At 32.2% G+C, this 14843-nt stretch overlaps 2 protein-coding genes across 2 annotated transcripts; both read right to left on the bottom strand.

Moving 5' to 3' along the window:
* Window positions 1-430: 430 nt before the first annotated feature.
* Window positions 431-5000, bottom strand: LOC101207144 (factor of DNA methylation 4). Its single transcript, XM_004154362.3, has 7 exons — window positions 4758-5000; window positions 2965-4256; window positions 2669-2850; window positions 2412-2480; window positions 1930-2217; window positions 1572-1784; window positions 431-1094 (listed from the first exon to the last, which is right to left on the bottom strand). Exons 2-7 carry the CDS (start codon window positions 4247-4249, stop codon window positions 864-866), a joined length of 2268 nt encoding a protein of 755 aa, XP_004154410.3. The 5' UTR covers window positions 4250-4256; window positions 4758-5000; the 3' UTR covers window positions 431-863.
* A 977-nt stretch (window positions 5001-5977) lies between these two features.
* LOC101219256 (probable serine/threonine-protein kinase PBL10) lies at window positions 5978-9104 on the bottom strand. The gene is made up of 7 exons (XM_004145248.3): window positions 8790-9104; window positions 8456-8570; window positions 7566-7888; window positions 7305-7440; window positions 7066-7208; window positions 6853-6976; window positions 5978-6748 (listed from the first exon to the last, which is right to left on the bottom strand). Exons 2-7 carry the CDS (start codon window positions 8505-8507, stop codon window positions 6333-6335), a joined length of 1194 nt encoding a protein of 397 aa, XP_004145296.1. The 5' UTR covers window positions 8508-8570; window positions 8790-9104; the 3' UTR covers window positions 5978-6332.
* Window positions 9105-14843: the final 5739 nt, after the last annotated feature.

The following is a 14843-nucleotide window of genomic DNA, read 5'->3' as shown; positions in this document are numbered from 1 at the left end:
TGTAGGGATGCAACTAGGATTAAGTTTCCTAAAATTTTTCAATTTATCTTTAATTTTATTTTAACTGTTAAACTTCAAAGATTTTTGTAACTTCTACCACCTACAACTATACGAATAATTCTCTTCAACATTTTCTTTTAGGTTGAACTTTGTTTCTACTTTATTATGCTAATTATTTCTAACTCATCTCTAAACCAATACCCTATAGTCAACTATCATAGTTACCCAAATAAAGAGAGTGAAACATAAAAATGGTCAATATCTGTCCTAAAAACAATATGTGAAGTTTGGCTAAACTATACAAACCAAATTAAAACTTCTAAAACTACATAGACCAAAGGAAAACTTCGTCCACAAATTAGGTCCACAAAATTAAGATATTGCATTGAAACATTTACTTTTATCACCAATATAGAAACTGTAACAAATATAAAACTAATCTAATTGTTTCTTCATTTGTTAAAAAAGGAAGAAAGATGAGTTCTAAAATGATGATGAATGCCCTTGACAGTATCTGATTTCTAACCATCCTAATACAAATTGGATATCATGACAAATCCATTCATGAAATCACTTCAGAAGTTTGAGATTCTATAGTTACTAATATAGAAAATGTCTAACAAAATTTTGACCGGAAAGTTCAATGGTTAAGGCATCTATTCCTTTCCTTGGGGTTAGAAGTTAAAATCTACATCTGACCTTAGCGGTGAGTGTGTTCACAAAAATTGAAAGAACAAAAGTAAAAAAAAAACACCATTCCCTTCTAATGATTCCCTATCACCTAAATCAGAAGCTGACATCAATCATGAAGCAATGAGTAATGAGTAATGAGTAATGAGAGAAGAGAACTTACCAGTTTGGCTTCAGGTTTTCCTTTTTTTGTGGAGCTTCCATTGCTTAAGTATATGAGCTACTCCTTCCTTTAATGTCGCTTTTCTATCCTCTTTAAAGTTCCATAGCTCCGGTACTATGTATCTACCACTTGGGTTATATTCATTCATTTCCATCAAAGCTGTGACAACAGCCTTGTGAACTTCATCTCCATACTCATTCTTCAAATTCTTTAATATCTCATCATTTTCATCAATAATTTCCTGAACAGAGTCATGATATAAACCATTGGACAAAGATATCTATCCAATCCCAAAATCATAAGAAATGAAAGAGGGCAAATCCACACTTCCCCAATCAATCAGAAATAAATGCAACATTTTCCTGTTTTTAGTAAAATGTGATTAATTACTCAATTTTTTTTTCTTTGTTTTTTTATCTACTTCCAAAATCATAACCTCATTTAATATGTATGATATATAAATGCACAGTTTCATAAACCTGTCATTTGTTTTGAAACCTGTGTTATTTTTTAAATTTAACAATGAACGTGAATGCTATAAACTTAATATTCAAAAACAGAAAACCAGAGATAAAATTGTTATCAAACTAAATGTTTCTTTTCATATTCCATCCAATTTGAATATATGTTGATGGGTGATTGACACTTTTAAATCCGAAAAATAAAAAAAAAAAAATCAAAAGGAAAAAACGTAGACATCTTATTTTTAGATGCATACCTTAGCTTGTCCTGCATCGTCCACTATAATCCTGAAAGGATGCCAGCTAGAGTCACGAAGCTGGTCCTCCCACTGTGAGCACAACCCTAGTGCTTTAGCATCTGCTTCATCCTTGGCATAATTCAACTTTGTGGCTGTGCAGAATGGTTTGCTGTCAAGATCTCCCATTCTCTTGACACTAATAAAGGCTCGGGTCGATGAACCGCCATACACCTATGAATAAAGGAATTAAATTACAAGAGATGAACACATTATCCATAAGACAGTATCAATATTGGCAATGTAATTAAAAAGTTGATGTATTTCACTAGGCAAAAACAAGAAATCAATAGGAAAATTCAAAATCGCAAATAAATACATTAATCAATTCTTTGCGTGCATCTTGAACTTCGTCATTGGATCTACGCTCTTTGATTATAAGGCTTTGATTGATGTTTTGAAAGTATTCAAGTTCTTCTTTCTTCTCATCCAAATCTTGTACCATCTGGTCCATTTTTTTCTTGGCAACGTCATCTCCATCCTCACGCATATGTTTCATGACTTTTAACGAACCTTTCAACCTTTCAATTTCCAACTCTAACGCTTGTCTTGCATCAAGCTTCTGTTCCAACTCTATGATTCTTTTGTGAAGCTTTTCCTTCTCTTTCTGCAATGACAAGGAATTATAAACACTACATTCATCACAAATTAGTCTAAATTACCAACCCAAAAAGCTTATTATTTATTTCTATGAGTTTTCTTGCTCGCCCAAGAATAAGAATAAAGTTCAACTCTCTACAATTAAAGCATGATAGAGTCAAAGAAAGACCAAAAGAAATAAATAATAAATATGATGCACACTTGTTGTTCCCCTGCTAAGTGCAAGACTTCATCTTCTGCCTTCTTTTGCTCCAAAGTGGCCCTTTCATTCTGATAAAAAAAAAAAAAGAATATCTTAGCAACTTAAAACTTTTTGTTCCCTGTCAAGAAGATATATACTTTACACTCTCATGCTCCTACAAAATACACATCTTTGAAGGGTAAGAGCTCAAGAACTGAAGGACGCAAATGATTCTAAGAAAACTTTTCAACACGAGGCAAAACAGAAGTTTAAGTACCATTTTCTTCTCTTTATGCAACTTTCTTCTCTCATTCTCATTTTGAGCCTCACGATCAAGCAGTTGATGTTCACGTTGCTTAAGTTCCTTCTTCTGATCCTCTATTTGTAGTTTAACCTTTTCATGTTCTGAGACAATATGTTTGAAATGATCCCGTGCATCCTGCTGCAATCTTCTAATTTCTAGAGATGAAATAAAGAGAAAGTAAGTTATGGAAAGATACAATTGCTAAGAAGGGAACAATTGTGTGCTTTGACAATTGACACTATCATCTACCAAGGAAAATAAAATCTTACTATCATTGTAAATTTTAACGGTCTCGTCCATTTGTTCCATCATATTATTCAAGGATGCGTTAGTCTCTTGAACCTTGTGAGTGATCTCTTTAAGATGTAGATTTTTAGTTTCCAGTGTATTGGCCAAGTTTGAAACAAGCTTTGATGCTTTACTGTTATCTTCAGCCTCTTTACCCGATACAGTTTTCAGGTCCCCATTCTTCCTCAGATAATCTCCAAATAGACTTTTTGAATAGAAATCATCATCCCTTGCCACCCAACCATACAATTCCTTTCCCCGGTTCCTTGAACCATTCAAGTCCTTCTTCCCATGATGGTTGATTTCAAAGCTTTTTTCAAACAATATGGCATTTCTAAAGCCATCCCAGTCCTTGTTAAACTCAACAATTGCATATCCAGAATGACCAAAGCGGTTCCACAAAGGATGAACCTTCAAAGCATTGAAACCTTGTCTCACAAATTCATCTCTAAGTTTGGAACCACTGTCCCCAACATGTCGTCCAGCATGTATCTCAGTTTGTATGTTTGCCACAATAGCCATCCAAGGCCAGACAAAGAACTGATCATGATCATGATCATAACACTGCTTGTTGCGGACAGGTTGAGGTTGATCCTCTAGATGAAAGTGGTTCCAGACTTCAAGTTTATTCTTAGGTTGAGGTTGGTCACAATCATGATGCTGCTCCTTGAGAACAGATTGAGGTCGATCACGATCATGATGCTGCTCCTTGAGAACAGATTGAGGTCGATCACGGTCATTACACAGCTTCTTGAGGACTGGTTGAGGTTGATCACAATCATACCCTTGGTCCTTCGGAATAGGTTGAGGTTGATTGCTATCCCAATGCTGCTCCTTATGGACAAGTTGAGGCCGATCATGATTATAACGCAGCTCCTTGTAGACGGGTTGTGATTGATCACGATCATAATGCTGCTTTTTGTGGACAGCTTGAGGCTGATCACGGTCATCACGATGCTGACTAAGGACAGATTGACGTTTATCCTCAGGACAAAAATACTTATTCATATACCTCTCTAAAGCTAAGTGTTTTGCCTTTTCCTTTGTGCTCCAGCTCTGTGAGCTTCTCCCTGTACCAGAAGCATGCCGGAGAAGGTCCTTAAATTGCAAGTCCTCCTTCCCACTTCTGTCATGACAGAATGGACATCTGTACCTAGAATCAGAAGCTTTAATTCTTATGTGACCCTGTTTCAAATCTTCATAATAGAACTCTTGATACTTCTTCAACCTATCAGTCTCAGATTCTCTATTTGAGCCAACAGACATCTTGGGCCTAGAAAAATCAGATAATAATCAATTTGAAAGTAACAAACTAAAGTTCCGAATTAGAAAGAAAGGGTTTACAACTCACACGACGTAACTCCAATAGTTTCTCAAAAATCAAACACCGTGATACTGATCACACTAACTCAAGATGAGAATAACGACCGACCATTTCAATAATCGGTCAGAAAAACTGTAAGTAGGAGGCGTTCAACGTAAGTATTTCAAAATCAGAAAGATTCATTCCAATCAACGGAGAGAAGTATAAGAGAAAAGCATCCAATATAGAGATTGAGCATCCAAAACTTATATTTCTGTTGTGGGTTTACAATCGCGAAATAATAAACCATATGAGTTCGTTCTACCACCATTCATTAGTATTTTCCGATCAATCAAAGTATAACAGCAAGAGGAACGGAGAAGCAGCAAACAAAGGAGAAATGGGAGATATAGAGTATATATGAAAATGCAGTATGCAGAGAGTAAAACGATTCATGTGCTAGTGTCGTACCGATCGGAGGGAGTTTCCAGCGAGTGTCCAGTGGCTCAGAGGGCGGAGGGAAGGATAGAGAAGGCGGGAACTGAGGAAAATTCAGGATTGGAAGAAGAAGAGAAAGAAAAACGGAGAGAAGGCGGAGAGAAAGGGTTTTCTTGTGAAGAAAGAAAGAAACGAATGATCTTCGGCTCTGCGCTGCAGAGAGTCGTGGGCCTCCACCGTACTACTCAACCTTTTCCGATTTCATAATTCAAATCCTTCCATCCGGAGTATTATATATTTTTTATTGCGGCAAATTTAACCTTATATAACAATATTCTAAAAAAATTACAAATATAGTTAAATTTGTCAAATTCTTAATTATCATAAGTTATAATTATCCTTACATTTTTTGTTCGAGTAATATTTGAATACACCCCTTTCCACTCATCTCTATCTGCATTTCATTTTTATCATTCAAAAAAATATTATAAAAAATAAACAATAAGAATTTGTTACGTTCATCAAGTCTTCAAAATTTAAGAATATGTATATTTTTTGTGTTTTATTTTTGTATATTACCTCTTCGAAAATGAGAGTTAATGTTATGCTTACAACACACTTATGGCCTTTTAAGTAGCTTCGTGCACCAACTTGACGTTGTTGAATCTTTGATCTCATAAGCCAGTACTATTGTAATTCGTACATGTTTATCACTCACCTTCAAATGTCGATTTTTTGCATCAACCTGCCACAATCGATACATTATCTTAAGATTTTGATTAATTAATACAATCATAATGTGAGGGTAATTCATGCACTTTAAGTATTTTTCATAGTAATAATATTGATAAGATAAATAACATTTTGGTCCTTGTGATTTGAGATTGTTTAGTTTTAGTGTTCGTACTTTAGATGTGGATTTTCGTTATATGTAGTCACTCAAAGATAATTGAACTAGCAATAAAGACTAAAGAGATTTATTGAAAATAAATGGCCTAAATTAAACCAATGATATAAGAAAGGGTAAAATAAGATCGTATTAATATTGTATAACAGATGATCTCATACATGTGTGTGTGGTAACTCTTCTTGTGTTAACATCTCATGGGTGTACAAAGTGTCAAATGGTTGTATATAGCGGGCAAAAATCGTCCAAACCGTACTCGATTTAGGCTAGAACTGGTTCTGTTTGGCTGGAACCTTCGGTGGTTTGTGTTTAGAGAAAATCGATAATATTCTATCAGTTTCCGAAGTTTTATCTCTAAACTGAATAAATCCTTTTTCATTCATTAACTATGCATTTTATAATAAACTCAATAACACAGATCCCACCTGACAGAAATCTGGAAGAAAAAATAAAGAAGAAGAAGAAGAAGAAAAGCATTACAAAACTGAAACACAAAATAGCTATACCCAATCACTAGAGCAGTAGCATTTTCAACCTTGCTCCCTGCTTCTGTTTCCCATGTAGCAAGTTAAGTATGCATTAGTGGAAATAAGAACACTATACAACTGCTCGACCATGTATAAGCCGAGACTCTTCCCTCCTCTCTCTCCAATCACCACGTTGGGTTTTCATTTTCGTTATGATCTTTCCAAGACCCAAACTTACGTAAAGAGAGCAGATGCAGATGGTCTAGGATAAGCAGTGACTTCCTTGTTGCCACTGTCTGTGTTTTGCTTACAAGTCCTTGATCTTTTCGGTCCTCCACTTCCTTTCAAATCCTGGAGATCGTTCAACATCTTAACAATTTCGTCCATATTCGGCCTGAACTTGGGTTCTGCAGATAGGCAACGTGATGCAAGAACTGCTAATCTGAAAGCTGATTCCATGGAGTAGTTGCGTTCAATACGTGTGTCAAGTAAACGAAAAGTCTTGCGTCGATTAGCAAGCAAGGGTTTGGCCCATTCTACCAGATTCTGCTCCCCCTGTGGTCGATTTTTGTCGATGGCTCTTCGACCAGATATCATCTCCAATAGAACAACCCCAAAGCTATACACATCACTCTTGGCACTAAGATGACCTAACAGTCCAGATGAAATAAGAGATCAATAAAACAGATCATAGAAAAGATTTATTTTCTTCTTTAAAACAAGCACATAAATGCAATCATTAGGTAAGTATTACCTGTAGCTAGATATTCAGGAGCTGCATATCCATAAGTCCCCATAATTCTGGTCGACACGTGACTTTTGTCTCCCGTAGGTCCATCCTTTGCCAGCCCAAAATCAGAGAGCTTTGCATTATAGTTCTGCAACCCCATCAAAGAATGGAACCTTCAGTAAAAAAAAAAAAAGACGCCAAGAACTGAAATTCCGCTATACCTTAACAACTACTTACAGAGTCAAGGAGTATATTTGACGTTTTGAAGTCACGGTAGATAACTTTGTTTTCCTCGCTGTGAAGGAAAGCCAGTCCCTTTGCAGCTCCAAGAGCGATCTTCAAGCGAAGGCTCCAAGAAAGAGGTTGAAAATACAGCCCTCCTGAAAGGTTAAATGAAAAGTTGCAAGAATAAATAAACTGAGAATCCTAAACGATGGAGCTTCTAAGTTTAATCAGTGAAGGAGATGAGAGCTTACTTCTAAACAAATGGTTCTCCAAACTGCCCCGTGGAAGGAATTCATACACCAGCAATCGGTGTTCATCTTCCAAACAGTAGCCTATCAGTCTCACAAGGTGAGAATGATGGAGTTGTCCCAGAAAAGTGACTTCAGCCTACAGTAATGAAGAAACAAAAGTTAATTGGATTGATACTTGGTAGCATACTTTGTTGAAGTCAAAAGACAAAGTAGAAATCATAAATGGCCCGACATCTTTTACAGTAAAGAACATCAACTTACCAGCCACTCCTTGTGACCTTGGAGACCATCTAAGTTAAGCCTTTTAACAGCAACGACAGTGCCAGACCCTGGCTTGGCAGCAGAAAATGAATGCTCATCGATCCAACCTTTATAAACCGAACCGAACCCACCTTCCCCCAACAAACTATCAGGACGGAAATTCCTAGTGGCCAGTTTAAGTTCTGAAAAACTAAAGCTCTTCAGATTTGAGGATTGAAGAATCTCATCCTCACTACGAGGAATTGACGTTGATGAGAACTTGCTGTTGATGCTTGAACTAGAGTGATCGATCACATCCCTGCTAATGCTGTTTAAATTTGCTCCTGCATAAATTAAATGTAAGATAGATATCCATAACCCGAAGAAAAGCTACTGTTGTCAAATCAAGTTGAATTGCATATACAATTTCGATTTTCCGCAGAACATGTGACTCGCAAATTCGGATTCATGTAAGCACATTCAAACAAAAGAAAGATCCAAAACAACAAAAAAATTCCAATTCCCAACACAAAAGAGTATGACTGCCTGCTGGTGGGGGTCCAGTGAAGAAATGCAACCCAAGTGTGAAAGAACGCATTAAAAAAGAAACCAAAACCAAACAATGAACGAAACAAACGAACAGCTGCTTGCCATTGTATGTAAATTCAGAATTTTTGTTCTAATGAGTTGATTCACAGATCTCAATCAATCAAGCTACACAAGTTCTCCAAACTAACGTACTATAGACATCAAATGTCAAAAAGACCCAGATAACAAAACTCCAACCATTTGTTAAAAGTAAAATCATGGAAACAGTTTTTCTCAACGGAGAGAAGGACAGAGAAATGAACAAAACTTTAAAAACAATGGACATGATAATTCACTTCTGTGGCTTTTTTTCAGAGCTCTACCTGTACTGCATGTGCTAACAGCTTTAATCTTGGCGCTAAAGCAAATCCCCATGGAAATGACTCAAAATCTCACAGCCCGACCACTTATCTCCCTACGGATCACAAAATTGAGCCCCTTACAGCAAGAAATTTCAACAATAAGTTGCAGATCCGAGATGGAAATGGAGAATCATATGTTTAAGTCAAAAGGGTATCGGAAAACCTCCCAAAAAACTTGCATGCAATCACAAGTTCAGAATTGAAGTTCTTAGAACAAAAACAAGAAGAAAAATCCGAAAGAACAGAGAAAACCCCCCAAAACCCAATGAACAGGGGAGGGAGTAAATTCAATTACCAGGTTCAGTTGAGAGATTGAGAGTCCCTAGCAAGAAACGAAGTTGACAAGGAAGAAATAGGAGGTGAAAACAAACATTTAAATGGGTCGAATCGAATGGCGAAGGAATCTTTGAAAACAAATTGAGAGAGAGAGAGAGAGAGAAAAGGGGGGAAGGGGTTGAGCTAGAGACTACTTTGACTGGGGAAATTGTGGGATAGTAAGAATGAATAAAGAATGGAGCAGTGGGAGATGGTTGAAGAAAGGGGGTCCAGTGCACGAAGGTTTGCACTAATGGCGGTCAGTCCACGGGCCCGCATCTTGGCCTAGAAACTTTGTTTTTTTTTCCCTTTGAAAGCTTTTTACCTGGTCAAATAGAAGCAGAAGAAAACAGATAGGGTTCTTGGGGCTGCAAAATTCTGATGATACCATTCTCCACCATTTGATTTCCATCAGGTCAAGAACTGAAGAAGCCATAGAATTGACAACAAAGTCAACAAGAACCCATCACTACTGCTATACTCTGTTTTTGCCAATTTCCATAACCGTTTCTTCTGTTTCTCTTCAATTTCGTAGGATCATCTTTCATTATCTAAACAAAAATGGGACAAATGTTGATTAACTCAATTGTTATATGGTCTCTTATGAATTTGTGACCTTGGCTCTAAGCTACGGAGTCTCTTTCTTATTGTTTAATATATATGCCTTTAAAAATACTTAACTTTTAAATAAATTCATCGTTCTTCCCCTTTAACTTTATATTTCATTCAATCACAAATAAATATACCTATTACAGATACATATGATTCCTTCAAATATATACATATACACCGAAACATATAACGTAACTATGGATACAAACAAGTATAATACTTATTAAATAAATAAATAATTGGAAACCAATCATAATAGAATGTGGAGTGGAATTAGTTTTTGGATTAAAAGAGTAACACTTTTTGTTCAAATTTGGCATTTTATTATATATTCATAGTCTTTACATTATTGTGGTCAAATTTTCTATCGGTTTCTTAGGAAACAAACAAATTCCCCTAATTTTAAATAATAATAATTATAATAACAATAAATCCTATTTTTCACAATTCTTTCTTTCACAAATTTCAAGAAATCCACGTGGGTGCTTTGTCCTAATAGGAAGTAGAAAATTTTAATATATATTCCTCAAAAGAAGAATTGTTTCTCTATACTACCGACCAAAGTCCAATATTGAATTTTCAAGCCTCCATATTTTCGTATATCAATAATTTGGTTAAACACTTCTTTAATTTTTAAATACATTAGTGTACAAATTTTATAGACAATTTAACTATATTCTATCCTTATCATACTCATTAGTTTCTTTTAAAAATAATATACTTATGTAACATTTAAGTTAAATTTTGGGTCCAATAGAAAATTCAATTTTTTATTTTATGTCCAATTATTCACTTTTTAAAAAAGTTATTAATAGGTAAAATACTTATACTAAAATCCATGTAAATACTCGTCCTTTATTTTATTTTCTTTTGATAAAAAATTTATGTTCTCCTATTTTTCTTTTATATTTTCTAATTTTAAATTAAATGACTTTGTACTTTCCCATTCAAAATTTCATCCAACCTACTAACACTAAACTAAACACATAAATTGATAAATAAAAAAGTTAATAGTAATTTGTTAATAGTTTGTAAAATAACATTTCAATTATTAGTTAGTAAACGTCATTACTAAGAGTAGAGTGAGCGAATTACTTTCTTGTCTTATTCAAACAAAGCTTGGGGTTATAGCTAATTTACAACTAATGTGACTAATATAAGTGTAACTTTAATCTCATACGAAAAAGATTATAATATATCTAAATTTGTAGTATAGTTTAATTCATATTAACTTTTACTAAGGCCATAAAAATTTTATTTATATGTTATTTGGTCTTTTTTTAACTTTTAAAATAATCTATTCTCTTACATCTTGTGTCTAATGGATCTTTAAATCTTCAATTTTATATTTAATAAATCTATATATTTTTTTGTTTTATAACTAATAATTAAAAGTTTGAGAATCTATTTTAAAATATTTTTAGAGTTTAAATAGCTATTAGACATTTTGAGTACCTACAAATAATGACCCAAACCTAAAAGTTCATATTATTTATAAGGCTCCATTTGACAATATTTTGTTTTTTTTTTTTAATTTTATTTTCATGGATTTTATCCGAAACATTTGTATTTTTAGTCTAAATCTAAAAGAAAAAATTAAAACAAAAAATATATATTTTGATCCCAAACTCTAGGTTCAATTTCTATCTAGTTTTTAAATTATAAAGTGTTATAGGTTTTGATTTCAGTATTTATACTTTTGAATTCAATTTTTTAGTGAATGCTTTTTTTTAAACTTCATGATTAATGTATATTAATAAATTTAAAATAATTAAATGAATTATAAGCAATTAAATTTCACTATTTCTGGTTGCTTTCAAAATTAAGTTTAAAATTTTACTAAGTTAATTAATAAACTGCATTTTCTAATAAAATTTATGGATGAAAAAGAAAACAATAATGTAAAGCATAAAATTGAGATTAAAAATGTAAAATATTAAATTTTAAGATTAAATTGAAACAAAACTTAAATGTTAAAAGGAAAAAAATATTTCTTAAATAACAACTTTTGGATTGAGAGGCATCAAACTAATATTTTTCTACTTAGTTTAATTTTAAACATATTTTATTTTGAGTTTACAATTATATATTTTTAAAATTTGGTTGGATAAATATATATGTATTGTATTTTTGTTGCATAGCATTTAATTAGTGATTGTGAGAAGAGCATACAAATGCCGACCACCAACATTTATTAGCACAGCACATTTCAATAATTGAAAACCCTATTCACATCCTACCCTTCTAATTACAACCTCTTCTTTTATGGGTGTAAACAATTATTTATTGCTTTAAGGCCATTTCCCAACTTTTCATCTTTATGATCTCCATACCAAAATTTGATTTTGGGTCCCAAATCATTAGATACCGTTTAGTTTGCCATGAAAACGATACAAGCTTTCGTTCAAATAATCCTTATCTCTTTTTCTCTTTGTTGCAACAAACATGAGCCGAATGAACAATTTGTGTCTTGCGATGTGGTAGTCAATTACTAGGTGCTTATAGCAAACATGGAACACGAGAGATTGGTCGTCAAGTATTTTGCGATGACATTATCGTAATGTAGGATAAATTGAAAGTGAAACAACACTTTCGCGCAGTATGTAAGAAAGCCATAAAAACTTTCAAGATGATAAGGGTTTATGAGTATAGAAACATTATCAAACATTTTCATTTTGTAACACATTAATTAAAGGATCGATGTAAAGTAATGAATTCAAACTACATAACACCTCTAATAGTAAAAAAAAAATCGAAAAAAGCTAGATTTTAAGTAGGTTTTGTAGTAATTTTTTTAGTAGAATAATTGTGGAGAGACGAAGAGATTAAACCTTGAATTTATAAAAGAAAAGAAATAATTATTAATCTAAACTTACTTTCTCTTCGTTACTTTATCGAGAAAGATTAGCTCTAAAGAGGTGTGGCATGTGACAAATTTGAATTAGGGAATAACATTTAATGCAAAAGATTTAGGTGTATGATATGGTTGGATGGGGATGATGCAAGACAGAGACACATGTGACACAAATTCCTGTTTAAAAAAGCATATACTTATTATTATAGTTGGGAGAATTTAATTATGTTCATAAATGTGATTTTGTCTCTCATCCTTCAATACACAATTTCACATACTTTATTTCAAAAAAATAAAAGATATCACATACTAATGGTGGTTGTTTTAGATATGTTTATGACAATAATTCACCTTTTGTTTTTCATATATTTTCCTTCAATAGTATACATATTTATTAAATTTGAAGTCAATAATAGTAAAATTTCAAAAATAAATATAATTTCAAATTTTAATAAACAATGGGGTGGGGATTTGAATTCGAAACTTCTTGTCCACATAAACGTACAAATGTCAGTTAACAAAATAGTTAGATACTGGTATATAACCATTTAGATTTAACCTATAAATGATCGCATTAACAGAGACATTCTTGATATTTTATAATTTCTATTATGGACATTTTCTTGTTTTTGAAATTGTTTTATATCGTGTAAATATGATATTTTAACGATTTGTTATATTTTTGAAATGATATCTTTTTTATTTCGTATATATGTTTGAAAAGTCGAAGATTTTAGAGAGATTTCAATTTGGGTGTATTACAACGAGCAAGAAAGAGAATGTTATTAAAATGTAAAATGATTTCAAATCTACTTTTATTTAAATATTGAGTGTTAGTTTTTATTCATTTTCAAAATCTAAAATTCAAAATTTAATCCACTTGAGGGTAGAAGAAAAGTGAAAACTTTATAAAAAAAAGACCCTAATTGTCTCAAGTTAGCCAACACATTTCTAAGCAATAATATTGATTAGTTAAAACTTATGTGTTATTTTCAACCATATCATAGTCATTTTAGGTAGAAATCATGAAAATATTGTCAACAACCATTTAAATTATATTACTTTAAACTAATCTTAAATCCTAAATGATATAATATCACAAGATTATTAGTAAAATGTTACTTACAAATTGACATAGGTCAACTTTAAGATACCAACTAAATGTAACTTTTTGTTTTGGATAACCAAATATGTGACTAAAATAAACCAATCAAATTACACAATTTTGTTTAGTGCATGTCCTAAAAGATAAATATGACCGGTCTAAATTTGATTTTTTTTAGTATAACTATTGTGAGATGGAAGATCAAACCTCTCATTTATAAAACGAAAGATCATGTCAACTTTGTTTTGTGCATGCCCTAAAAGTTTTCTTACGCGCTAAAGTGTCATCAAAGTTTACTGTTTCTCATGCTACCAAGTTAATAAAATCCAGGTTAAGATAAGCTACAAGATCAAATGTTCTAGTGTTTCACTTAGAGGCATCTCACAACTGCATTTGTAGCACGAGAAGGAAGTGTTGCGGGTGAGGGCTCATTTTGACAAAAAAATTTAGACTTTTTGAAAGTTTATAAAAGAAAAAAAACAATATAGTTTAAATCAAAGCTTAAGTATACTAAGTTCTAACATCTTGTACTTTTGAGTTCTAATTAGGCGTGTTTAAATAACTCGATAATCTAAATAATCTAGACTATGCAAGTCAAATTGTAAGGGTTAAGTTGAGTTCAAATTACAATTTTAAACATTCGAATTGACTCAACCCAAAGATCTAATATTATTACCTTATAAGTATTAGAATTCATACATATTATTACGATGTTTGAGTTGGGTTGACCCAACCCAAAATTAGGTTTATCTTATATTTTAAAACAATATAAAAAAAAAATAATTATAATTGATGGTCATTTTAGGAATACTAATTAAAAATATAACAACATCTAAAAAAATTGCAAATATAGCAAAACTATCACGGATAGACTTGTATCACTTATATATTTGTATGATCTATCAATGATAGACCTATATTTACAACATGATCTATCAACGATAAATTTATATTATTTATAGAATTTGACAAATTTTACTATATTTATAATTTTTTCAAAATGTTGCTATATACTTAATTATTTTGCATATAATGGCTAAATTTGCAACTATCCCAACAAGAAAAATGGATGAGAGATGAATATCTCATTGAATTGGGTTTATGTTACATTTTTAAACATTTGTTTGATCCAACCCAAAGTTCTAATATATATATATATATATTATAAATATGGTAGTTCATATCCGTTGAATTTTATAAAATTTTAGTTATTAACACGTGTAAACAAACTTAATTATTTTTAAAAAAATGAAAATAAAAATAATAAATAAAATGATTGAAGATCATATATAGATAGTTTAGATTGTAAAATGGCCTACCCTAAAAATTTCGACTGGTTCAAGAAATCTCCCACACCCGAATCAACCCAATCATGTATATGCCTAATTCTAATAATAGCTTAATCTAAAAAAAGCACATGATCAATTATACATTGTGAATTTCTTTTAATTTTAAAAATATAC

Source organism: Cucumis sativus, chromosome 1 (genome assembly GCF_000004075.3).
Source record: "Cucumis sativus cultivar 9930 chromosome 1, Cucumber_9930_V3, whole genome shotgun sequence".
Lineage (NCBI taxonomy): Eukaryota > Viridiplantae > Streptophyta > Magnoliopsida > Cucurbitales > Cucurbitaceae > Cucumis > Cucumis sativus.
The sequence above is the reverse complement of the archived record's forward strand: the minus strand, read 5'-3'. Positions and strand labels throughout refer to the sequence as shown.